The 26,981-nt window shown below is 42.4% G+C and overlaps 1 protein-coding gene across 2 annotated transcripts in view; it reads left to right on the forward strand.

The window, feature by feature from the left end:
• The first annotated feature begins 7,512 nt into the window (after positions 1-7,512).
• The window catches only part of LOC126278308 (selenoprotein N-like), a 104,620-nt gene continuing 85,151 nt past the window's right edge, over positions 7,513-26,981 (forward strand). For both annotated transcript variants that reach the window (XR_007550684.1, XM_049978323.1), the window contains exon 1: positions 7,513-7,749. Coding sequence is in view for 1 of the 2 variants with exons in the window: in XM_049978323.1 (XP_049834280.1) it covers positions 7,537-7,749 (213 nt within the window). In the remaining variant the exon portion in view is untranslated. The remainder of the gene's footprint in view (positions 7,750-26,981) is intronic.

Below are 26,981 nucleotides of genomic sequence, written 5' to 3' on the forward strand. Positions count from 1 at the left end.
TTGTACTTACACATTTTGCAGTGCACTCTGTATTCACAAATATCTGATCCAGGGCAATGGCACTACTTTTGTAATTCTTGTTGTGATTTTTATAGTCTGTTTTAGGTTGAAAGTATCTGTAAAGTTGATCAGTACCCCTTTTCTTTCTCTGGTTCCAAGAAAATCATTGTTACAGCCCCACAAAGCAGTATTGATTTCTAGTCTAAATGGATCCTGTTTAGCACGTATTCAAGCTTACTTAGGAATGACTCAAAATTTCCATTTTGGGAGCGATAAATACATACTACAACTGTATTTGTCTCACAGACTTCCGTTAGTGCCAACTCAATGTCTCTTTCTACATTGAGATTCCGAAAACTTATTACTGGATTTATGTTTCAGACATTGCTTACTGAAAATTACGGTTCCTCCTTTTTTATGACTGTTTCTACATAAATAATTCGCAGTTGTGTACACTGATATAGAGAAAGACACAATTTAGTCAATATTTAGCCTGTGCTCTGTAAAGCCCAGAATACCGATGAGGTGGAGTTCTATATTTAGTAAAGACTCTACACCTACCATTTTCTTTGTTATTAACTGAATATTTTGATGGCAAACAGAAAGAATTTTGTTGCTGCAGTTTATTTGATTTCCAGTACTGATTCCTTCTTACTTGTTAAGGATTTGTCCATTAAAAAAAAATCATTTGTATGGCAGCCTGGAGTCTTCTTTAGAGTTGTTGGAGTCCGAATCTTTTCTTCCAATGAGCTGTGGACCACTATTGCATAAGAGGGAGATGATTGATGTTTTGGTGAACGGAGAAGATGTGAAGATGGATCTGTTTTCTTTGATATTGTTTGTCTTGTCTCCGATTTCTTGACGACACAACTGCTTATTTTTCCACCACAAACTGCTTTCCTAGCCCATTTAAGTGTAGTGTATGTGCAGTCCTATACAACTGAGATCAACAGCTTCTACGTTGTCATATTGCGTGCATATTTTCAAGAGCAGTACATTTACAGTATTTCTCTCTTTGTTTCAAATGGTTCAAATGGCTCTGAGCACTATGGGACTCAACTGCTTAGGTCATCAGTCCCCTAGAACTTAGAACTACTTAAACCTAACTAACCTAAGGACATCACACACATCCATGCCCGAGGCAGGATTCGAACCTGCGACCGTAGCAGCCGCACGGTTCCGGACTGCGCGCCTAGAACCGCGAGACCACCGCGGCCGGCTCTCTCTTTGTTTACACACGATCACTGAGGCAGCGCAATGTACGAGAATTTACGAATTTTTTGATGTTCTCAACATTATTGTGCGCAAATTCTGTGTCACACCTAGAAGGCCGACAGCGTCGTCATTGTGCGTCTAATCACCTTCGTCGGTCTTTGGTAGGGTCAAGGAGGTTAGAATCTATTCTAAGTATGAAGTAGGTTAGATTTTAACCTCGTATGGTGGGGTGGAACACCATGATGCCTGTGTTTGGATACGAGTGATGCTATTAAAGAGACACCGAATGCATGTGAAATAGGTTTCCTGTCTCGTAAGGAACGTGGCGAGTATTATACGCTCTGTCCTCAGTTATCGGAATAACCAGACAAATTTTACGAATGACGGAAGAAACGTCCTGTTACATACTCGAGATAATTCATGGTGACCTTGAAAATATGGGTGATACATTTGTTTTGTGGCGCCACGGCAGGGAGGAACTGGATCGATTTAACAAACATCTGAACGGGATCAGTCCGAAGATTCAGTTTACCTAGGAGGAGGAGGAGGGAGGTGGAAAATTAAATTTTCTTGATGTAATAGTTTTCAAGGAAGAAGATGGTTGCTTCGGCCACGTGGTTTACCGAAAATCCACGCACACATACCATTACTTTCACCGCGATTCGAACCACCAGCCACAACGAAAGCGAGGCACAATAAAAACGTTGGCGGATAGAGCGTGGAAAAATCTTGACGCAGAATAAAAACATCTCAACAATGCGTTGCAGAAGAATGGTTATTCGTTCGCTGAGGTGAAAAGAGAATTAAGACCACCGCGTAGAAATCATAGCGGTGCTCAAGCGCCGGTGAAATCAAAAGTTATCCTGCCATTCATTAAGGACGTGCCTGACCGCATTGGAAATATCTTTAAAAAGCGGGACATCGCCGTATTTTACAAGCCCGCACGGAAGATACAAGATTACCTAAAATCGGCCAAGGATGCTGGAAAAAGCTGGAATTTATAGGATGGCTAAATGGTTCAAATGGCTCTGAGCACTATGGGACTCAACTTGCTGTGGTCTTCAGTCCCCTAGAACTTAGAACTACTTAAACCTAACTAACCTAAGGCCATCACACACATCCATGCCCGAGGCAGGATTCGAACCTGCGACCGTAGCAGTCGCACGGTTTCGGACTGTGCGCCTAGAACCGCGAGACCACCGCGGCCGGCGAATTTATAGGATTCCGTGTAGTTGTTGGGAGGTGTACGTGGGTACTACGAAAAGAGCTGTCAAAAAACGACTCGAAGAGCACGAGAACAAGTGCAGAACATGCCGTTGCGGAACATGGTTTACTTCCAGGAGATCACCACATTCATTTTGATAGCACTCAAGTGCTGAAAGCCACATACGGATACCACGAAAGGCTATACAGAGAGGCCATAGAGAATGTGAAATACCCCTGGAATTTTAATAGGAAGGGGGAATGCGTGAAAGAGAATGGGATTTGAATTGCGGTGCTCAAGAAGTTGTGTACCAGTCTTCCACCATGGGATGATAGTAACAGCGGACGACGGCAGTCGACAATATCCAAATGCGCTCGCGTATTCAAAACATGTGACGTCACGCCACTGCGCTGACGCTCCCGGAAGTGGAATTTTGCTGTAGTCAGTTGCGAGCCAGGGCGTGAGTCGGACATTCGACAAAGCTACGATCCCCTTTGAAAATGTCCTCCGCAGATGGGGACGAAGCACCGGGTTTTAAAGTGAAATCCCTTCGACCACGGCATAATAGCCGGGAATATTTTATTAATTGTGACAATTATGATCGGTCTTGGGTCCTCTGCTGTTCTTAATATACACTCCTGGAAATAGAAATAAGAACACCGTGAATTCATTGTCCCAGGAAGGGGAAACTTTATTGACACATTCCTGGGGTCAGATACATCACATGATCACACTGACAGAACCACAGGCACATAGACAAAGGCAACAGAGCATGCACAAAGTCGGCACTAGCACAGTGTATATCCACCTTTCGCAGCAATGCAGGCTGCTATTCTCCCATGGAGACGATCGTAGAGATGCTGGATGTAGTCCTGTGGTACGGCTTGCCATGCCATTTCCACCTGGCGCCTCAGTTGGACCAGCGTTCGTGGTGGACGTGCAGACCGCGTGAGACGACGCTTCATCCAGTCCCAAACATGCTCAATTGGGGGACAGATCCGGAGATCTTGCTGGCCAGGGTAGTTGACTTACACCTTCTACAGCATGTTCGGTGGCACGGGATACATGCGGACGTGCATTGTCCTGTTGGAACAGCAAGTTCCCTTGCCGGTCTAGGAATGGTAGAACGATGGGTTCGATGACGGTTTGGATGTATCGTGCACTATTCAGTGTCCCCTCGACGATCACCAGAGGTGTACGGCCAGTGTAGGAGATCGCTCCCCACACCATGATGCCGGGTGTTGGCCCTGTGTGCCTCGGTCGTATGCAGTCCTGATTGTGGCGCTCACCTGCACGGCGCCAAACACGCATACGACCATCATTGGCACCAAGGCAGAAGCGACTCTCATCGCTGAAGACGACACGTCTCCATTCCTCCCTCCATTCACGCCTGTCGCAACACCACTGGAGGCGGGCTGCACGATCTTGGGGCGTGAGCGGGAGACGGCCTAACAGTGTGCGGGACCGTAGCCCAGCTTCATGGAGACGGTTGCGAATGGTCCTCGCCGATACCCCAGGAGCAACAGTGTCCTTAATTTGCTGGGAAGTGGCGGTGCGGTCCCCTACGGCACTGCATAGGATCCTACGGTCTTGGCTTGCATCCGTGCGTCGCTGCGGTCCGGTCCCTGGTCGACGGGCACGTGCACCCTCCGCCGACCACTGGCGACAACATCGATGTACTGTGGAGACCTCACGCCCCACGTGTTGAGCAATTCTGCGGTACGTCCACCCGGCCTCCCGCATGCCCACTATACGCCCTCGCTCAAAGTCTGTCAACTGCACATACGGTTCACGTCCACGCTGTCGCGGCATGCTACCAGTGTTAAAGACTGCGATGGAGCTACATATGCCACGGCAAACTGGCTGACACCGACGGCGGCGGTGCACAAATGCTGCGCAGCTAGCGCCATTCGACGGCCAACACCGCGGTTCCTGGTGTGTCCGCTGTGCCGTGTGTGTGATCATTGCTTGTACAGCCCTCTCGCAATGTCCGGAGCAAGTATGGTGGGTCTGACACACCGGTGTCAATGTGTTCTTTTTTTCCATTTCCAGGAGTGTATATTAATGACTAGCCATTCTGTATTCACGAAGATGCAAGCTGGTACTTTTTGCCGATTAAACAAGTATAGCTATCACACCCAACAGACAAGAATTAACTGGTGAAATTGTAAACGATGTTTTTCAGAAAATCATTAAGTGATTCTCTGCAAATGGGCTCTCATTAAACTTTGACAAAACACAGTATATACAGTTCCACACAGTGAATGGAATGACATCATTAATAAATATGGACTTCGATCAGAAGTCGGTAGCTAAGGTGGAATTTCTAGGTGTATGCATTGATGAGGGGTTGAACTGGAAACAACACACTGAGGATCTGCTGAAACGTTTGAGTTCAGCTACTTACGCTATTAGGGTCACTGCAAATTTTGGCGATATACATCTGAGTAAATTAGCTTACCATGCCTATTTTCATTCTCTGCTCTCGTGTGCCATCATATTCTGGGATAACTCATCATTGAGTAAAAGAGTGTTCATTGCACTAAAGCGTGTAATCATAATAATTGCTGGAGCTCATCCAAGATCATCCTGCAGACACTTATTTAAAGAGTTAGAGATCTTCACTGTAGCATCACAATATATATATATTCTCTGATGAAATTTGTTATTAACAATCTGAACGGATTCAAAAGTAATAGCAGTGTACATGGCCACAACACTAGGAGAAAGGATGATCTTCACTACTCAAGGTTAAATCTAACTTTGGATCAGAAGGGGGTAAATTATGCTGCCACGAAAGTCTTTGGTCACTTACCTAATAGCATCAAAAGTCTGACAGATAGCCGTATAGAATTTAAAAGGAAATTAAAAGAATTTCTTAATGGCAACTCCTACTCATTAGATCAATTTTTGCATATAGTGTAATCTCCCCCCCCCCCCAAAAAAAAAAAATTAAAAATATTGTCACGTAATATTTTGTGTAATGTAATATCTTGTATAGACACCTTTTATTAACCTGACTCGTTCCACATTATTACGAAGTGTCGTATTCATGATCTATGGAACAAGTACTAATCTAATCTAATCTCTCTAAACTTAAAGTGGACATACATACCGTCTACCGCTTTTGCAAACCACTTCATATTAACAGAATCACTGCCCTTCTGGCATAAAACGCCAGTAAGCAACAACAGTAATTTGTAGACAGTTAATAACAATGTACCACAAAAAAGGATCCAGTACAACAGCTACAGGCATATAGGGTATGCCACCCGTTTCAATTGAACAAATTATTTTTTTAAGAGTATAACCTATGCCAAAAATTTCCAGTAATGATTTTGCCTATTTGAGGTTTCGAATAAACCTGCGATTTCAGTCCATAGATTCCGAATTATGTCTCGATTATAATACACTACTGGCCATCAAAATTGCTACACCAAGAAGAAATGCAGATGATAAACGGGTATTCATTGGACAAATATATTATACTAGAACTGACTTGTGACTGCATTTTCACGCAATTTGGGTGCATAGGTCCTGAGAAATCAGTACCCAGAACAATCACCTCTGGCCGTAATAACGGCCTTGATACGCCTGGGCATTGAGTCAAACAGAGGTTGGATTGCGTGTACAGGTACAGCTGCCCATCCAACTTCAACACGATACCACAGTTCATCAAGAGTAGTGACTGGCGTATTGTTACGAGCCAGTTGCTCGGCCGCCATTGACCAGACGTTTTCAATTGCTGAGAGATCTGGAGAATGTGCTGGCCAGGGCAGCAGCTGAACCTTTTATGTTTCCAGAAAGACCCGTACAGGGCCTGCAGCATGCGGTCGTGCATTAGTCTGCTGAAATGTGGGGTTTCGCAGGGATCGAATGAAGGGTAGAGCCACGGGTCGTAACACATGCGACCACCATGATGCTGCAAACAGAACCTGGATTCATCCGGAAAAAATGACGTTTTGCCATTCGGGCACCCAGGTTCGTCGTTGAGTACACCATCGCAGGCGTTCCTGTCTGTGATGCAGCGTCGAGGGTAACCGCAGCCACGGTCTCCGAGTTGATAGTCCAAGCTGCTGCAAACGTCGTCGAACTGTTCGTGCAGATGGTTGTTGTCTTGCTAACGTCCCCATCTGTTGACTCAGGGATCGAGACGTGGCTGCACGATCCGTTACAGCCGTGCGGTTAAGATGCCTGTCATCTCGACTGCTAGTGATACGAGGCCTTTGGGATCCAGCACGGCGTTCCCTATTACACTCCTGAACCCACCGAATCCATATTGAGCTAACAGTCATTGGATCTCGACCAACGCGAGCAGCAATGTCGTGATACGATAAATAGCAATCGCGATAGGCTACAATCCGACCATTATCAAAGTCGGAAACGTGATGGTACACATTTCTCCTCCTTACGCGAGGCATCACAACAACGTTTCACCAGGCAACGCCGGTCAACTGCTGTTTGTGTATGAGAAATCGGTTGGAAACGTTCCTCATGTCTGCTCGTTTTAGGTGTCGCCACCGGCGCCAACCTTGTGTGAATGCTCTGAAAAGCTAATCATTTGCATATCAAGGCATCTTCTTCCTGTCGGTTAAATTTCTCATCTGTAGCACGTCATCCTCGTGGTGCAGCAATTTTAATGGCCAGTAGCATATTTTCATCCTCAGGATGCCACAAACTCATTCTCTGTTGGCCTAAAATTATCAGTTTATCACGCTTCATATTTCGTGAGTAATAACATCGATCGATGTGACCGAGGAAAACAAACCGATTTGAATTTGGCCTATTGTCGTCCGATGTATGTACGTTCGAGGGATAAGATCGGCTGTAGTGTGACCGCGCACGTAGTGGCATACTGATTTGAAACGATCGGCGGTCTCCGGCCGACGTCGGTCGTCGGTGGGATCCACCGATATCGAAGCAACTGTAACCCAGCCGGGTGGCTAGAGGTGTTGCAGACGGAGGCGCGAGCGGGCGCGCTGGTTACGTGGCGGTAGGCGGAAGTTTCGAGGAAGCTGAAAGGCGAGTCCGTTGTCCCCTCCCCGACCCCGCCGGCCACGTGTCCTTGCATGCCCCAGCTGACGCGCAGCGCTGCTCGCACCTCGGGCTCAGTCACGATGGAGCTGCGGGCAACGGCAGCTGGCGCTCTGGCCGCGGCCGCGTTGGCTTCCGTGGTGGCTCTGTGGTGGTGTGGGTTCGCAGGTCCGCCCTCGTCCAGGCACGAGCCTCCTTCCTGGGACGCCGACCAGCTGTTCCGCAAGCTAGACGCCGACCGCAATGGACTGCTCGACAGACTCGAGTTCGGGAACTTTCCAGACGCCATAGCCGAAGTAAGACTTCACTTGTTAATGCGCCACCACTAACACGCCGTACTGCATAGGTCTACCAGCGGCTGTCAAATAGGGAGTAGAGATGAGCAAACTGAAACACGTAATTGTTTCGAAACAAATGAAACAGTAAAATATAATGTTTCGATACGCTGTTTCGAAACAGTGAAACGGTTTATGTTTTGTAATCTAATAAACACATTTTATCGTCTTGAATGTCTGCTGTATAAGTATGTCCATATAAACACAAATGAGGTGCGAGAGCGCTAATCATGTCGCAGAAAGTATGAAACTATCACTTAGGCGTCTTGGCAGTTTCGTATTTCCTGCAGCAAATGCGCTGCTTTCGTATCGTGTGACTTTCATACTTTTCAATTGGCTGAGGGCAGCCATAGCTGAAGGCAGAAGAACCACCACGAACGGAACTGGAGGTGGGAACAAACTGCAGAAACAACTTAAATGCTACTGGGATTCCCACATTCCCTTAGTATGGGTGATATACCCATCCTGCTAATTTCGATGCACACAAAGGAAATCATTGTGGACATTAGGCACAGTGACTATAGACTCACAAATAACGCCAAATAATTCGAATATATAACAAAAAAATTTTATCTTTCGAGGTGTTTCGAATCGTTACTATAAGTTCATCATGTTTCCCAGACCTTCCCGTTCACCATTACACTATCAGTGATATGTCAAACAGATTGCTTGCAATTATACCTACATCAAATTTATGTATACGTCTAATAACGGTCACTCTACGCCTTTTTTTATTCAAAATGTTGTAGGCTTACTTGCGTTTCTAAATATGATTACTGTACATGAACAGAGAAGCGTTGGTTTAAAATGACGTAATTTAACTGAGTGATCTTCAAATATTTATTATTTTGAATGTGAATAGTATGTTGTTTTATTGTTTGGTTAGTGTTTATAAAGCAGATGTTACGCCATTACGGAATAGGACAGTCAGCTAGAAACGAAGCTTTAAATGCGGATATCCTAATTTTCATGCTATTGCTTGTCAAAAAGATTTGGACACTCTTGAAAGTGTTTCATGAAGCGGTATGTTGTCTTTCAGTACCTGTGCCGAGCCCGAATCTCGTCCGACACAGAGCGGAATGAAACATCACTGTTTCGATACATTTTGTCCGTTCCAAGCACAGGTGGACTGAAACAGCCTTATTTTGAAACAACGATACAGTTTCTGTGTCTGGCTTGAGATCGAATCTGGTCCGGTTATCCGAGCCAGGGGCGGAGTGAAACACCACTGTTTCGAAACAGTGAAACACAACCGTTCCGAAACACTGAAATAGTTCCACGTATCGATACACTGTATCGAAACATAGAAACAGTGGCCAAGTCTAACAGTAAGGGGGGGCGTGCGCGTACTGACGTTTGTTGGTGTTTTACACGCGTAAAATGAAATGTTTTGAATTGTGGAAGGAATACTGTTTACAACAGGTGCATCCAGCTACTTGTGACGTTGGATACACAGTTAGAGAAAAATAAATAACCATGGTGTACTCGCATTTAACCCATGTATAAAGCAATACATAACATTAGGAATTTTTCACTGCTTATAATATTGCAAAATGTAGACACAAGATAGGAAAAATTCACCCAAATACTAATCAGCGACATTTTGAGCTCACCGGGGTTATACTTCGATGTCCAATTCAGTCTTCGGCTGTATCTCAGCAAGTTGTCTCCATGTTTGTTCAATCATCTTTATTGTTGAGTTACAATACTCATTCCTTGTAATTGAAGGAAGGCACCAGCGAAGAAAATAGAAGTGCTAAATCTGAAACACATTCTTAATTCTAGATGAAACTTCGAAATGTTTGGAACCTTTTCGTTGAAAGTGCCGCATATAAAAAAAAAAGTTACACTAGGCACAGTTCCCATAAGTTGTGACAACAAATAAGCAGCAGCTGGACCAGTAGCTAAATTTTTAAGCTGTAATAGTGCGTAAGAACAAAACTTTGTTTGACGTTCTTACCAAAAATCTCTTAACCGATTTACTTAATGTTTTTACACGATAACCGGCCGGTGTGGCCGAGGGATTCTAGGCACTTCAGTCTGGAACTGCGTGACTGTTGCGTTCGCTGGTTCGAATCCTGCCTCGGGCATGGACGTGTGTGATGTCCTTGGGTTAGTTAGGTTTAAGTGGTTCTAAGTTCTGGGGGACTGATGATCTCAGATGTTGAATCCCATAGTGCTCAGAGCCATTTGAACCATTTTTTACGATTCAACTACATATAGGAGTTCGTTAAAACCGACTGCGCGAAATTAATGGTCATAATCATTTATTGTACATGTTGATGTTGTTGTTGTTGTGGTAATCACTCCTTAGACTGGTTTGATGCAGCTCTCCATGGTACTCTATCCTGTGCAAGGTTCTTCATCTCCCAGTACCCACTGCAACCTACATCCTTCTGAATCTGCTTAGTGTATTCATCTCTTGGTCTCCCTCTAAGATTTTTACCCTCCACGCTGCCCTCTAATACTAAATTGGTGATCCCTTGATGCCTCAGAACATGTCCTACTAACCGATCCCTTCTTTTGGTCAAGTTGTGCCACAAACTTCTTCTCCCCAATCCTATTCAATACCTCCTCATTAGTTACGTGATCTATCCACCTTATCTTCAGCATTCCTCTGTAGCAGCACATTTCGAAAGCTTGTATTCTCTTCTTGTCCAAACTAGTTATCGTCCATGTTTCACTTCCATACATGGCTACAATCCATATAAATACTTTTAGAAACGACTTTCAGATACGTAAATCTATACTCGATGTTAACAAATTTCTCTTCTTCAGAAACGCCTTCCTTGCCATTGCCAGTCTACATTTGATATCGTCTCTACTTCAACCATCATCAGTTATTTTGCTCCCCAAATAGCAAAACTTCTTTACTACTTTAGGTGTCTCATTTCCTAATCTAATTCCCTCAGCAACACCCGACTTAATTCGACTACATTCCATTATCCTCGTTTTTCTTTCATTGATGTTCATCTTATACCCTCCTTTCATGACACTGTCCATTCCGTTCAACTGCTCTTCCAAGTCCTTTGCTGTCTCTGACAGAATTACAATGTCATCGGCGAACCTCAAGGTTTTTATTTCTTCTCCATGGATTTTAATACCTACCCCGAATTTTTCTCTTGTTTCCCTCACTGCTTGCTCAATATACAGTTCGAATAACATCGGGGAGAGACTAAAACCCTATCTCACTCCCTTTTCAACCACTGCTTCCCTTTCATCCCCCTTGACTCTTATAACTGCCATCTGGTTCCTGTACAAATTGTAAATAGCCTTTCGCTCCCTGTATTTTACCCCTGCCACCTTTAGAATTTGAAAGAGAGTATTCCAGTCAACATTGTCAAAAGCTTTCTCTAAGTCTACAAATGCTAGAAACGTAGGTTTGCCTTTCCTTAATCTTTCTTCTAAGATAAGTCGTAAGGTCAGTGTTGCCTCACGTGTTCCAGTATTTCTACGGAATCCAAACTGATCTTCCCCGAGGTCGGCTTCTACTAGTTTTTCCATTCGTCTGTAAAGAATTCGTGTAAGTATTTTGCAGCTGTGGCTTATTAAACTGATGGTTCGGTAATTTTCACATCGGTCAGCACCTGCTTTCTTTGGGATTGGAATTATTATATTCTTTTGAAGTCTGAGGGGATTTCGCCTATTTCATACATCTTGCTCACCAGATGGTAGAGTTTTGTCAGGACTGGCTCTCCCAAGGCCGTCAGTAGTTGCAATGGAATGTTGTCTACTCCGGGGGCCTTGTTTCGACTCAGGTCTTTCAGTGCTCTGTCAAATTCTTCACGCAGTATTGTATCTCCCATTTCATCTTCATCCTCTTCCATTTCCATAATGTTGTCCTCAAGTACATCACCCTTGTATAGACCCTCTATATACTCCTTCCACCTTTCTGCTTTCACTTCTTTGCTTAGAACTGGGTTTTCATCTGAGTTCTTGATGTTCATACAAGTGGTTCTCTTTTCTCCAAAGGTCTCTTTAATTTTCCTGTAGGCAGTATCTATCGTACTCCTAGTGAGATAAGCCTCTACATCGTTACATTTGTCCTCTAGCCATCCCTGCTTAGCCATTTTGCATTTCCTGTCGATCTCATTTTTGAGACGTTTGTATTCCTTTTTGCATGCTTCATTTACTGCATTTTTATATTTTCTCCTTTCATCAATTAAATTCAATATTTCTTCTGTTACCCAAGAATTTCTACTAGCCCTCATCTTATACTTACTTGTTCCTCTGCTGCCTTCACTACTTCATCCCTCAAAGCTACCCATTCTTCTTCTACTGTATTTCTTTCCCCCATTCCTGTCAATTGTTCCCTTATGCTCTCCCTGAAACTCTGTACAACCTCTGGTTTAGTCAGTTTATCCAGGTCCCATCTCCTTAAATTTCCACCTTTTTGCAGTTTCTTCAGTTTTAATCTACAGGTCATAACCAATAGATTGTGATCAGAGTCTACATCTGCCCCGGGAAATGTCTTGCAATTTAAAACCTGGTTCCTAAATCTCTGTCTTACCATTATATAATCTATCTGATATCTTTTATTGTTCATGACAGGCCATAAAGGCCCATGACAGAAAGCAAAAGAACTATTACAAACCAGAATAACACACTATACAAAGATCAATAACGCAATCAGTGACACAGGAGGAAGCGTTGTCCTGTTCACAGTTGCAGGTATTTCGGGCAGATGTTGTTCCACTTTCTCCTGTCCATTGCATCTTCTAGGGATGCTGCCGGTTCTACCTTCTGCAACGACCTCAGCACCCTACCTTTCCCCTAGTCCTTGTACGTCTTACAATCAGCTGGGAATTGAACACTCAGTTTAGGATAGATTCTCCAGCCCTTTAAGACCTATCGCAACCACTGGAGTCATCTTCCTCTGATAGTTCTGCCAACATCAGCTTTCCCAAAACGTTGGTGTAAGTCTCTTTTTACCTCCTTTCCCATCTTCCATTTTCTCTGTTGAATGTAGGTCCATAGATATTCTGAGCACTTTCCTTTCAAATGCGCTCTTCAAGTATTTGTGAAGTCACCCATGTCTCGCAGCCATATAAGAGAACAAGTTTACCAGTGCCATGTAAAGTTTTATCTTACTGTTTTGTGAAACCGAGCGTGTTATTAGGTAGAATTCTCTACTCGTTCAAAATTGTATCCATCTATATTGATAGTGATAGGGAAATCCTGCATGCGTGAGATGATCATTAATTTGGTTTTCTCCTCGTTGACAACTAATCCCACTTTGCTTGCCTCTTTCATGAACCTAGTGGTGTCAGGCACAATCTGATTGAGTCTACCATAATCACCACATCATCGGCAAAGGCCAAGATTGTGTCAGTTCCAATCATGTCCATCTCCCTGTCATTACCAATTTCATGTCGTTGCTTTTCCAATGCAATGTTGAATAGCACTGGGGACAAAGGATCTCCTGGTCTCAAACTGTGTTGAACAGTGAAAGGCTCTGACATTTTACTTCCAAACCATACTTCGCAGCTTGTATCTGTACAACATGCTTCATTCACTTTGATGTATTTTCTTGTGATGCTCAACTCCTACATTATCCTCCATAATACTGCCCGATTAGTGCTGTCATAGGCATGTCAGAAATCAATAAATATGAGGTGTAGTTCTCTATCAAATTCATAGTACTTTCCCATTATCTGTGTAGCGTAATGATGTGATCCTTGGTTGAGCGTCCTGCCATGAATCCACACTGTTATGGTCCTATGAACTCTTGTACAGCAGGTTTCAGGCGACTAAGTAACAAGGAGATTAAGTAGCAAGATTCCTCGATAATTGCCCACTTTTGTGGCATCTCCTTTTTTAAAAATTGGGCATACAGTTGCTCTCTTCCATTCAACCAGGATCTCCTCTGATGACCAGATTTTGACAGTAAGCTGTCTTAGTCTCCAATAAAATCCCCTCTGTTTCTAACTAGTTCTGCACTAATACCTGGCACTTTATTGTTTTTGAGTGATTCTACAGTTGTTCTTATCTCTTCCATTGAAGGTTCAGGTACTTCCTCTTCTTCTGTATTTAATTCCCATTCTTGTTCTATACTTCCTTCTGGAATTTATACATTTAGCAATTTTCTGGAATGCTTTCCAAACTGATCTGCTTGCTCCATAGGAGGTAGCACATTCCCTTCTTCATCTGTTAGGATTAAAGTTTGCTGTTTATAATTGCTTCAAGCAAAACCTGCCAACTTGAAAAAGTAGTGTGGTGTGTTCTTAGATTCCTCAACTGCCATTAATAATTTCTTCCTTTAATCTCTTTTCTTCCTTCTAATGAGCCTGTCAGTCAGTCATCTCACTTCTGAGTATGTTGTTTGTGTATCTTCTGATGGGTGATTTAACCACTCTAATCTCTTCTACATTCTATGTATAACAACCGACTGACGTTAATCATCAAACCACAATTTGGTTTTGGGTTTAGGTTGTCATCCATTTCTTCCTAGGCATTCTTTATAACCTCTTCCTTCAATTGTGTGGCCGGCCACTGTGGACGAGCGGTTCTAGGTGCTTCAGTCTGGAACTACACGACTGCTACGGTCGCAGGTTCGAATCCTGCCTCGGGCTTGGATGTGTGTGCTGTCCTTAAGTTAGTTAGGTTTAAGTAGTTCGAAGTTCTAGGGGACTGATGACCTCAGATGTTAAGTCCCATAGTGCTCAGAGCCATTTGAACCATTTTTTTTTTTTCCTTTTTCAATTGTGTCCATATTCCTTCTACATTATCTGGGGCCTCTGTAGCCAAAGCGAGCCAGTGACTCTATCTTGGTACCACTGTCTTACCTGTTCATTTGAAAGTTTGTCTTTATCGTCATGAACTATTCCTTCTCTTTTCCTTTGTCATTTTGTAGAGGGTTCTAGACAGATCTTCAAAACTGCTAAAAAGTGGTCTGAATTCATATCAGCACCACGGTACGTTCGTACTTGCTCGATGCATCCACAATGCCTTCCATCCACCAATGCATGATCCATCTGGTTTTTCATCTTACCATTTGACGATATCACTGTGGCTTTATGTATCTCTTTCTGTGGGAAGTAGGTGCTACTAATGATCATTCTTCTAAGGTCAGCAAAATTTATCAACCTAAGACATTGTTGTTGGCCACTTTGTGTAGGCTATTCGGCTAAATTGTGGGACGATATTCATTTTATTTTCCAATTTGTGTATAGAGATCACCCAGGACTAAACAGATTGAATGTCACGATAGTCTCAATAATGTCCTCCAAATCAGCATAATAGTTCTTTATCTCATCATCCGTGTCCTCCGATAGTGCATGACAGTTAACAAATTAATGGTGTGCTGTGAAAATGTGTGATTTAGGGTAAATGTACCAAAGAGTGCATAATCACAAAGGGAGCACAGATTGTGTTCCTGACAGTTGACGAAACTGATCTGCTGGCCACTGATGCAGTTGTATTGCGTGAAGAAATCCTGTTTTTTTTCCAAAGTGAAACCGGTAATAATCACTTTCCACCTTTCTTTTCTGGTACTCTCTTACATATGTTATACACAGAATAATTATTGATTGCATTTCGAAAGGATGGCTTGCCGTCTACCATAATGCAACCACATGTTATGCAAATGTGACTTGTGCTGCCATCAGTTGGCAGCATTGTTTCTGTAGGAAGGAGTGCACATATTATGTCCCAAAAGTGAGTGTGTGTAATCTTTAGGGCACAACTGGAAATTTATACATAATGTACAAAAATTGGCTAGGAAGCTCATATAAACTGAAGGGCTGCCCAATGAGGCCAGACAAATGGAGAAAGCAAATAAAGATTGCCACTGCTCTTAGTACGAAGGAGTTTGCTATAAGGGAAAGACTGAAAGCTGTGAGTAGAGAGCATGGATTTTGGTGTTGCCAGAGAATTGGCTGCAGTGCCTTAAGTGTGGGAGATGGTGGCGTGAACAGTGCTCTTCATTTGAAGAGTAAAATTGTGTTCATTTGTGACATTTGCTAAATGCGTACTCTTTGACATGTTTTGGTACTTAAGCACCAGTGAATGAAAGACTGTGCATTTTCTGTTTCCTGTATTTTTGAAAAGTTCAATGAAAGTATCACCACTCTGCTGCTGTAGTTGTCTGATCATGTACGTTTTGTGTTTGTGTTTGTTTATTAACGTTAAATGATTTTGTTTTCTTGTTGATAATAACCCAGGTTATTCCGTAACTAGGCACTCGTAGGTATGGTTCCCCTAGTTTTCTTTCTTTCTTTCTTTCTTGCAGTTAGTTTTAATAGACATTTAAACCATTGGGCCAATTTTCTCTCATTATATGAAGGGCTTATTTCAATAGTGGTACAAGTACATTTTTTTTCATTCTGAGATACAGAGTCCTAAAGTTAAATGAGTGCTGAAAAATCTGCAGTTGAGATACCAGAAATATTCAAGTATGTATGAGAAACCAGAAATATTCAAGTATGTATGAGAAACCAGAAATATTCAAGTATGTATACTTGAATATTTCTGGTATCTCAACGGCAGATTTTTCAGCACTCATTTAACTTTAGGACTCTGTATCTCAGAATGAACAAAAATGTACTTGTACAACTATTGAAATAAGCCCTTCATATATTCTTTCTGCTTCTAAACAATTTTAAACAAAAATTGTGTACACAGCTGTCTGCTGTTTTGCTTTCTTCCCTGCAGCCTGTTTTGTTTCAACACAAAAAGGAAATGGGGACTGATGACCTCAGATGTTAAGTCCCATAGTGCTTAGAGCCAGAAAGGAAAGCCTTATTTATGGCTTACAGGATTATGGTTACTGTATCTGAATTGTATGTATTTGTAATCCAACCAGTTTGCAATTTAAAACTGTGCAAAATACTGTTGTTGAAGCCATGGTCCTCACGGATCCAGTAGTAGGAGAGGTCTCTCATTCCCCAAATAGCAATGATCCCACCCAATGTAACTAAGACTTAAGTTCCCAATCAAGGTTTCATTGACTATAACAAAATTGGCTCAAGATCAACGAGGGGGAAGGGGTGAAGAGGAAATAGACAGAATTGGGGGGGGGGGGGGAGGGGGGACATAGAGGGGGAGAGGGAGCGGAGCGATCAAGAAGTTTTATTCACCATCGATCCTTTTACAATGGAAATACGCTTTGCCACTGAAGTATACTATAGGATGTAGTAATACATACATAATAAGGAAATATAAACTATTGACAGTAAATTATCTTACACATATTAAGCACATTAATACGAAAACACATTACAGGAAAATTTGTAAGGGCTATTGTCAATAAGCTATAATATAATATAGTATGGATTGGGCCATTTGCAGGACTGTATGGACTATACAGTTCATAATTACACAGGACTTAATTACAGAAAACATAATCACAGCACTTTGTGATACAATAAACTATGGGAAAATTTGTTAAATGCTAAGATGCTCCTCAGGCATCTCAAAGAATTCTTTAATGTCATAAAATGGGTAATCTGACTGCCAGCCATACCACTTAATTTAAAAAAAAAAAAAAAATTAGGTCCATAGACTGATGTAGGTTGGTAATTTGTTGAAAATTTTGAATGGGTGCACTTAGTGAGGATTTCTGGTTCTTGCTAACATGTGCCGTGCTATATCTAAATTAGCCTTAACTCTGGTGTTGTGTTCAGGAATTTATCTCCTAGCAACAAATTCGGAAATATTTTTAATATAGAACACAGATACATAGATGTATAAATTTATAATTGTGAATATTCTGAGCCTGGAATAAAGGAGGACAGCATTCCACACAAATTGTTTCACATATTGTGTACAAGACCTTTTTTTTTATTTTTAAAATATTCTTAATGTGAGGGGAGAGTTCCCATACAGTCGCACCATATGACACTCGCGACTGGGATATTCGAAAGTAGGTTACCCCAAAATAAAGTTCACTATATCCTAGAATTTCAAAATGGTTTATGACACCAGAGTTTTATTTATTTATTTTTTTGTATACTCGACTGATATGTTGCTCCTAATGGAGCTTGGAGTCAATGTAAATATCTAGAAGTTTTACAGACTTATTTTCTACTTCCTTTGACATTTCCATTAGGAGTTGTTGGGTTTTATTGGGATTACAAACGAGATTATTAGCTGGAAACCAGTGGAAAGCACCAAGTGAGGTGATGCAGTGGTTAACACACTGGACTCGCATTCAAGAGGACGATGGTTCAAACCACATCTGGCCTTTCTGATTTAGGTTTCCTGCGATTTCCCTAAATTGCTTCAGGTAAATGCTGGGATGGTTCCTTTGAAAGGGCACTGCCAGCTTCCTTCCAATCCATCCCCACTGGCACCAGAGTGCATGGTTTCATGCCTCTTGCTTGGACTAAGCAACTGCAGGCATCATTTGAAACCCGCCAGATGAGCCTCAGGTGAGTTCCTCCCCTTGTGCATCCAATTCCTGATGCCCCACTAGCAATTTTCGCAGATGCCTCATCCCATGCTGTCAGTGGTATGCTACAACAGAGCATAAGTGAGCACTGGCAGCCCTTGGGTTTCTTCTCCAAGAAGATCACAGAGAAGCAGTGCTCTTGGCCACCATTTTATATGGAACTGTTAGTAGCCTATGAAGCAGTTAGATACTTTAGATGCATGGTGCAAGAACATGCCCTCACTGTATATCAGACTCTACATATCAGACTGTATCCAACTCCTCAACATTTTGTGCTGCTGCCAGTTTCACAGGTAAAGAGATGCTTTCCACTCTAGACAGGACATCAGCAGTGTCATTCTGTAAACCACTTATATGCAAGAAAATACCATATACCTTTATTTACAAACCACAGGACATTACAAACGAGCATTCTGAATGACTATCGACTACTGGCTCATGATTCATTTGGTTCAGTTTGAGAGGTAATGGACGAGTTGTGGCACCCTGAAAATATTCTAAGTTCAGAGTTGTTGTGGCCGCATGGACCGCTTGGCAAGCCGGGGTTGGTCAGCGGGAATTGAATGTTAACACTGAGTCGCGGAAGTGCTTCGTCTTGATGAAGGAGATTTGTATGCTGGGAGTGCCGAACATGGGGGGACTTTGTGAAAACGTAATGGCAGACATTTCACAGTTCATGTAGAAATTATTAATAGCCAGAGGAATCACGATACCACAAAAAGAAACATGTAAACTACCATTATATGCACAACGATTCTGATGGTGTAATTAGATTTTCAGTATCTTTGTTAGTTTTAAAGTTTAGTATCTGACCGTAAATTATACAAGTAACACCCAACAATGAATTTTTTAAATCTGAACAGTTCATCTGATTTTGTTGATCAACATGTCTTTAGAAAGCTATTAGTGTAAACCTAAATTGGTATGAATTACATTCATGTACCTTGAATAGTAAAGGGAGTTATTGGAGGTCAAATTGGCCGATTACTACTGATCGCGTCAGGCCACAAGTACTCCACAGTTACGCGAAAAAACAGTAGCAGCATGCTTATAAATATATTTATTCGCCCATGCCTTTCTTTACATCTGATATATACTATTCAGGATGAAATTGGTCAAATATTTACTGTGTTTTAGAAAGAACAGACACATTAGGCTACTGGCCTGCTCTTGTTTCTATTCCTTTGATATATGTTTATTTGATTTGTTTATGGCTTTAATAATGTGTGTCAGAGCATGGTTATGGTCCAGCCATAGGAATATTTATTTAATTTCAAGTTATTTAAATGTAAATCCAGTATTTTGTATGTGTTTCAATATGTTTGTGAGTGTGCATTAGCTTGAAGAAATGACAGGTGCACTCTAGCCAACCACTGTGCTCGTTAATGGGGAGACTGGATGGAAGTGGGGAAGAGTGGACATGAAGTAGGAATCTATTGTTTCCCTGTTACGCAACTTATATTTTATTTAATTGCTGGACCATTTACACTAATAAGTGTTTGCAGTAATAAATGGCATTCTTAAAGGTATCATACTCATCATTTAAAATCGTTAAAAATAGTACCTGCAGATTTTATTTAATTGCGATCTTTCATATATAAATTTCTACATTACATTCAAAATTCGCAATTGCCGAGTGATAAGAACCTTCGACCATTCGTTTCATGTGTATATTCATATTGTATACTGTAGCCTCAGCAGTATCTGGCTTGTAATGCAGCAACTATGTATCCCAGCCCATAGACAACAAAACCAGCCAAAACATTTAATATTTCAACTCTGAGTCTGAGGGTATGTAGTTGAGGGTCACACACCATTTTTATTTTTGAAAGCTCGCAAGTTCCCGTCATTCATAATCTCAACAATTACCAACAGCAGCATTCAATGCAGAAGCAAAAGCACACTGGAAGTCCACTTGTACCAATACATAACAAACAAGTACCTGCTGCGTTGCATTGGAGACTTTGCCTTGCATAACAGTACACAATCAAATCTTATGTGTTCATGGTGAAGGTTATCACCATTAACATTTCACCATTGGTTGTTAAAGATGGAGCATTCTCCATAAAGACACTTGCAGAGATTCAGTTACTGTATCTTTAAGCAGGGTGTACTGCTTGGAAGACAGTATGGTAATAAGTTGCAACAGTCGCAATCCTAATTGGAAGATACTTACAACAACAAATAGAAACTTGTAGATATTTACTAAATGGCACACTTCACTTTAAGATAATGATGTTTTATTGATCAGCACAACAAGTTACACAACTTATATCACATATATTGTAATCTTGCTTGTTATTGCTGTGTAATCCTCTTGTGGTAACTGCAAATTCAGCAGTGTCTGTGCTGGAGCAGGTAGAGGCACAGGTACTGATTACTGGAGAATGTGATCTTCCCAGCATTGGTCATTCGCAACATTTCCCGCCAATAGGTGTGGAGTGCCAGGTGTGGTCACCACACCACACCCCCTACAAGGAAAAAAAAAATGTTTTTGCTGACATGAACTATGAATGTCTGCTGGGTCGAAACAGAATCACACTTCCCTTCTGTAATGTGTTTCTGTTGTGGCTGGATGGATTGGCTGCTGTTGTGGGGTGACTGCTGCAGTTGGATTGATGGTGGCTGGTCAGTTTCCAGGCAGGAGACACTGCTTTGGATGGCGGCTGCAGTGTGGCGGACTGTGGCAGTGGCCACCTGGTGTACCTGTAAATTGACATGAGACGGTACCAACAGCTACATAATCCTAGCAAGTCCAGGTGAATGTGTGAGAATCGTGGCTTTGAGCTGTCAAAACTCATGAGTGGAGCTCGTACTTGTCATGTTACTTTGCACTTTTGGCATGCAATGCAGTTCTGAGTCCTCGTATGGTAGTCCTGCATGTTGGGCCTCACAAAATGCTGTGTTACAGGTACCCTCATAGCACAAATTGCCAGTTGGCTGAGACACTGCAGAGAATAAAAAACCCACTGTCGGATAAGGGCAGGTGCGCATGGCTGTTGTCAGCCTGCTGACTCATCTCAGTACATCAGCTCCTCAGTGCCTAGCGGTGGCATATGACGCAAGTGCAGAGCCACCCTGTCTTTACATAGATCATCCAAATCCTTGTCACCATTTTGTGCCACTGCCTGTTTGGCTTTTGGCCACCGTATTACGCAGAACTGTTAGCAGCCTGTGAAGCAGTTACATACTTCAGATTCATAGTGGAAGGACATGCCTAGACTATATATCAGACTATTGGCGATGGAAGTTTGCATTTTTGCAGCCACGAAATAATTACCTCCTCCTGGTCATGCAAACCAAACAACTAAATTTTATTTTGCAGTTCATGACAGACTTTGGGCATGTAAGGGTTCACAAAATGACACCTTTGATGCCTGGTCTAGAGAAGAAGGAATTTCTTCACCAGTGAATTTAGGCAAACTGGCAGCAGCACAGAATGACAAGAAGTTGGAAGACCTGCTTAAAGGCAGGATGACTCCACACTTGCATCCTATGCCACAGCCGTACTCCGAGGAGCTGATGTGCTGAGATGAGTCAGCGAGCCGACAATGGCCTTCTACGAAGCCGACAGTGGCCTTCTATGACAGTGGGTTTTCAATTCTCTGCACAGCTCACCTGCCCAGGAATTTGCACTATGAGGTCACCAGTAACAGCATTTTCTGTGGCCCAGTATACAGAGGACTCAGACCTGTGTTGCCTGTCAAAAGTGCGAAGTAACATGGCAACATGGCACGTACAACTTCCACTCAGGAGTTTTGACATCCCAGAGGCACTATTCTCACACATACACCTGGACTTGGAAGGACCACGTAACTGCTGGTTCTGTCTCACAGCAATTGACAGGTACACCAGGTGGCCAGTGTCACATTCTGCCACATTGCAGTCAGCATCCTGCCTGGAAACTGACCAGCCACCATCAACCCAGATGCAGCACCAGCCAATCCACCATCAGCCAGCCACAATAGAAATGTGTTACGGAAGGGAAGTGTGGTTCTGTTTCGACCCAGCAGACATTCATAGTTCATGTCAGCAAAATTTTTTTTCTTGTATGAGGTGTGCTGTGGTAACCACAGCTGGCAGGCTGCTCCACACCTATCTTCTGCTGGCAACGTTGCGAATGATGTTTGCTGGGAATTCTCCAATAGTCAGTACCTGGCCGTACCTGCCCCGGCACAGACACTGGTGTGTGTGTGTGTGTGTGGGGGGGGGGGGGGGGGGGGGGGGAGGCGCTGTTACCAGAATTGCATTACATAGAAATAACAAGCAAGACTAAGACAGTACATGTGATATCATTTGTGTATATTCTTGTGCTGACCAGTGAATCATCATTAACTTTAAGTGAAGTGTGCTGTTTAGTAAGTACCCAAAGGTTTCTATTTGTTATCATCTTCTAGTTAGGATGGTGACATCTGCAACTTTTTTCCATGCAGACATTCAGCTATCCAAATGGTACATCATGCTACAACATACAGTAACTGACACGCTCGTACACTTCACAGTTGAGCATTTCTCATCACTGTGGTATTTGATCTCTGAAAGTTTCTATCTTGAGAAAGCTTCATCTTTCCCTACCAGTGGTGAAATGTAAACAGTGATAACATGAGCACATCGGGCTTGATTCTGTATTGTTATTCAAGGCAGTATCTCCAATGCCAATGCAGCAGGTATGTGTTTGTTATGAAACAATATTGGTAAAATTGCTCTTTCGCTGTACTTTGGCTTCTCCACTGCTTGCTGCTGTTGGTAACTGTTGAGATTATGATGGCAATTGAACCCAATGAATCATGAGCCAATAGTCGGCAGACATTCAGGATTTGGGCTTCACTAGACATCAGTCTGTCGGCATATCCAGTTTCTTGCATTCTCATTCATTGGTCCCACCAACTTGCAACCAGACTGCCATATAGTCTAGGTATGTACTTCCACCACGAATCTGAAGTATGTAACTGCTTCACAGGATGCTAACAGTTCTGTGTAATATGGTGGACAAGAGCATTGCTCTTTCACTAAACTGGCAGTGGCACAAAATGACAACAAGGATTTGGATGATCTGTTTAAAGACAGGGTGCCTCTGCACTTGTGCCATATGCCACTGCTAGGCACTGAGGAGCTGATGTACTGAGACAAGTCAGCAGGCTGACAACAGCTATGCATACCTGCCCTTATCCAACAATGGGTTTTTGATTCTCTTCCATACTGGAAACAAATGAATTCGCATACTCTGCCAATATATATTAGATTCAGTGAGACTCATTGTCTACAATATGTTACCCAGTTGGTTGCGGCCAACAGAAATGATTACCAACAACCACTGACAACAAAAGAGCCTGATACACTGTAAGTGCACCTTAGCTCAAAATCAATTTGTAAATAGATATGATTCACATGTTTCCCCTTCAGACCTTTTACTGCCCAAAGTATTCATTTATGACCATTGATTAGGGTCCTCTACCATCTGTATAATTTTGTCTAAAGGTTTGGGACACCCAATGTATACACTGTGTACCTCAGATTCCATCACTTTGGAGGACCTTTAGGCAATTGGGCTGGATTTATGCATTCGTATGCAAATTTAAATGTCCTGTCATTGGCGAGGCAGTTAGGGACTATGTGCCCAGTACTACCAGTGCTGCCTTTATTTATATGTATAATGTTACTCATCCCATAGACCCCCCCCCCCCCCCCCCCCTCACGCACATGCAGTGCAAGTCACCAAGCATTTGATGAGTCAGTTTTGCTCATAAAGTGCACTTTCTAGTACCCTATTAATAAATCAAATCATGCCACTTGTTTTACCCACTGCACTCATTTGTAGGCATTATATTCCACCTTGGAGAGGTTTTGCAGAAATTGCATGTAACACCAATCTCATAAAACAAATACAATGTATTAAACTTCTATCTAACACAGCAACAATGACAGAGAGCAAAGTATCGTTCATTCTGGGGAATGAAAGGTTTTCAATACTTGTCACCTTTCCTCAAAAGTGAATGAGTGTGTGATTGTGTGCGTGCTTGCATGCACATGAAGTGTAAACCTCTTGAGAACCAGTCAACTCCCACCCATGATTATCTGAAGAATTGAATTCCCATGTACAAAACATTGTATCTCTCAAATTGTTTGTTGTATGATGATACAGGTAATATTGCTGATACATTCAGTGTCGTGTATGTGGATACTGTCAGCAAAATTTGCTGTAAATAGAGTTACTAGTAAAGAAGTAGTAAACTGAAATGCCATGCCAGATGCTGCATTTGTATGTGTGAACAGCAAAAATGTAGTAAGCAAGAAACTTTGTTCCTTTCATAATTTTGCGAGGGATGTCGGCTAGTAAATTTCGTAAATATTTGAAATTATGTGTCAAGTTTCTTGAAAGTCACTATGTGCTCTCCTTCTCAAATAATGGATGAATATAGTTTGCCTCAAGACATATACACAGTTTCTAACTGTAGTCATTGACTTTCTGTATCAAACTTTTAACATATGATTAAAATTCTGTCAACCACTGTTTGAAATATTAAAAAGCGAATGTTTGTTGCCCCTGGAAACTTCTAAATAGGCAACCTACTACTGGGAACATGCCCCAAGTTAGCCGTTTGGTAATATAGATACCATTAAGTGCAGTGAGAGGTGGGATCAGCTGAACCCATAGATACCAGATTTCAGCTTCATCCAGCTACGCAATGATGTTCAGGCTTTGTATGTCATGTGTGTGCACAGAGGAAGAGATCAGCAGATCGGCAAAACTTTTTTGATGATGTAAATAAAATAGAAAGAAACTTCCACATGGGAAAAATATATTAAAAACAAAGATTCCAAGACTTACCAAGCGGGAAAGCGCCGGTAGATAGGCACAATGAATAAAACACACAAACACACACACAGAATTTCAAGCTTTCGCAAACAGCGGCTGCTTCGTCAGGAAAGAGGGAAGGAAAAGGAAAGATGAAAGGATGTGGGTTTTAAGGGAGAGGGTAAGGAGTCATTCCAATCCCGGGAGCGGAAAGACTTACCTTAGGGGGAAAAAAGGATAGATATATGCTCACAACAGTACTGAGAGATATTGGGATCTTCTTATTCCATCTCAGCTACAGGCTTCAGTGCTGGAGGCCCTGCTTTCAATATCCGTAGGAGCAGAGATTTTTCCTTGTTCCATCCCCTCAAAAGTGGTCCCAGATCCACGAAGCCTGTTGTGAATTTGAGTCCTGGGGATATTTCCCAGGGGTACAAGGCAACCAGGGAAATGGGCTCACCATCCTTCCCTTTCTAGTGGCATGGCGAATGAAAGACTGCACGCTACATACAGTCAGGCCAGAAGCTCATGCACAGGCTGAGTGCCACAGATTCTAAGATTGTGGTGCCAGACTGATGTGTAAATAAGTCCAAGGTATAGGTTAGGTTGAAAGGCAACACTTTGGCTGTGGTTAGTTGTGGTGGCATACTGATATTTTGTTTAGCCCGAGACCTAGGTTAGACTGCAATGTGACCGATTGGTTGAGAGTTAGCAATGTGGTATCAAAGGCTTTAGTTTATCTGAAAGATGTGCTGTTATGAAAGATGCAACCGTAGTGACTGTCACATGTACTAATGCTTAAAAATTGGGATGTTAAATGTTTTTAATTAGTGATTTTTTTTTTCAAACAGGCTGTTAAATATTTTTAATTGGCAATTTTTTCAAACAGGCTAAGCTACACATCAGTCTGTCACCACAGCCATAGCCCTTGATGTCACCAACTCACATGCAGTCACCTTCAGATCTAACCTAGACCTCAGGCAAAACTACAGATCAGTACAACAAGGTTTTATATACTGTCATATTCCATGGTATTGCCAACTCACAACAAAACTGTTACCTTCCAACCTAATGTATACTTCAGATCAATGAGTCACCACAACCAATTTTTTTCTCCACTTTCTTTGGCTTTTTGGAACTAACAACAAAACTGAATACACATACCAAAAGTGACTTACATCAGCCATTAAAATTGTCACTGGCCAAAGCTGACTCATATGAAATATTCCCCTTGACCCCTGTTTATCTTACTAGAGCACCACTTGGCTGTACCATCCAATTTTTAGTTGTTCTCTGATAGCATGTCAGCATGGAAAGTTTCTTTAACTGTGTTGGTACCTAAATTGTCAGGTTAATATGGAATTGGTCATTTCAGAAAAGCCTTGGGGTAATCACGCAACGATGAATGAATTGGCTTGGAAAACAAGGCTGGGACCTTCTCATACAGATTTCGAGACTGCCTTTTTCTGGAGCAGTGGAATGATGGTTCCATGTTAAGTGTGTGGTGGTGTATGTCTGTCAGTACTGGCATTATTAGTACTACTCTGTTTTGTTGTACTATTCAACTTTGATTAAAGTAGCTCTGTGGAGGCGCTTTTGGCCATTGACATCACACTAATGCCACAACACATTGTGGACAGCAAAAGCAAAGTTACTTTCTCAGTTGCAGCTAGAAAAGATCTCGCATGAGCACGAGTCATTAGAAAGCAAACTAATTTTGGCAGGCAGACTTCTAGCCCCGCTTTAACTCATTGGCTAACAGTGACCAGATCCACCTGGGTCAGGGACCACACTGCTACAGCCAGCTGCAGGTAGCCTACCACAACCAAGTGTTCAGAAGCCGCTGAGGACGACATCCTCATATCTGCTGGGGCAGTGACGCCTCCAGCCAGTCAAAACAAACAGGCAGCCAGGTGTCAACAACACTCTGCAATCAGACAGACACACACCCATGCCCCCTGTTGGTACATTGGCATTGTTGCATTTCAACGATAAAGCGTGCAACTG

Source organism: Schistocerca gregaria, chromosome 6 (genome assembly GCF_023897955.1).
Source record: "Schistocerca gregaria isolate iqSchGreg1 chromosome 6, iqSchGreg1.2, whole genome shotgun sequence".
In the NCBI taxonomy this organism is placed as follows: Eukaryota; Metazoa; Arthropoda; class Insecta; order Orthoptera; family Acrididae; genus Schistocerca; species Schistocerca gregaria.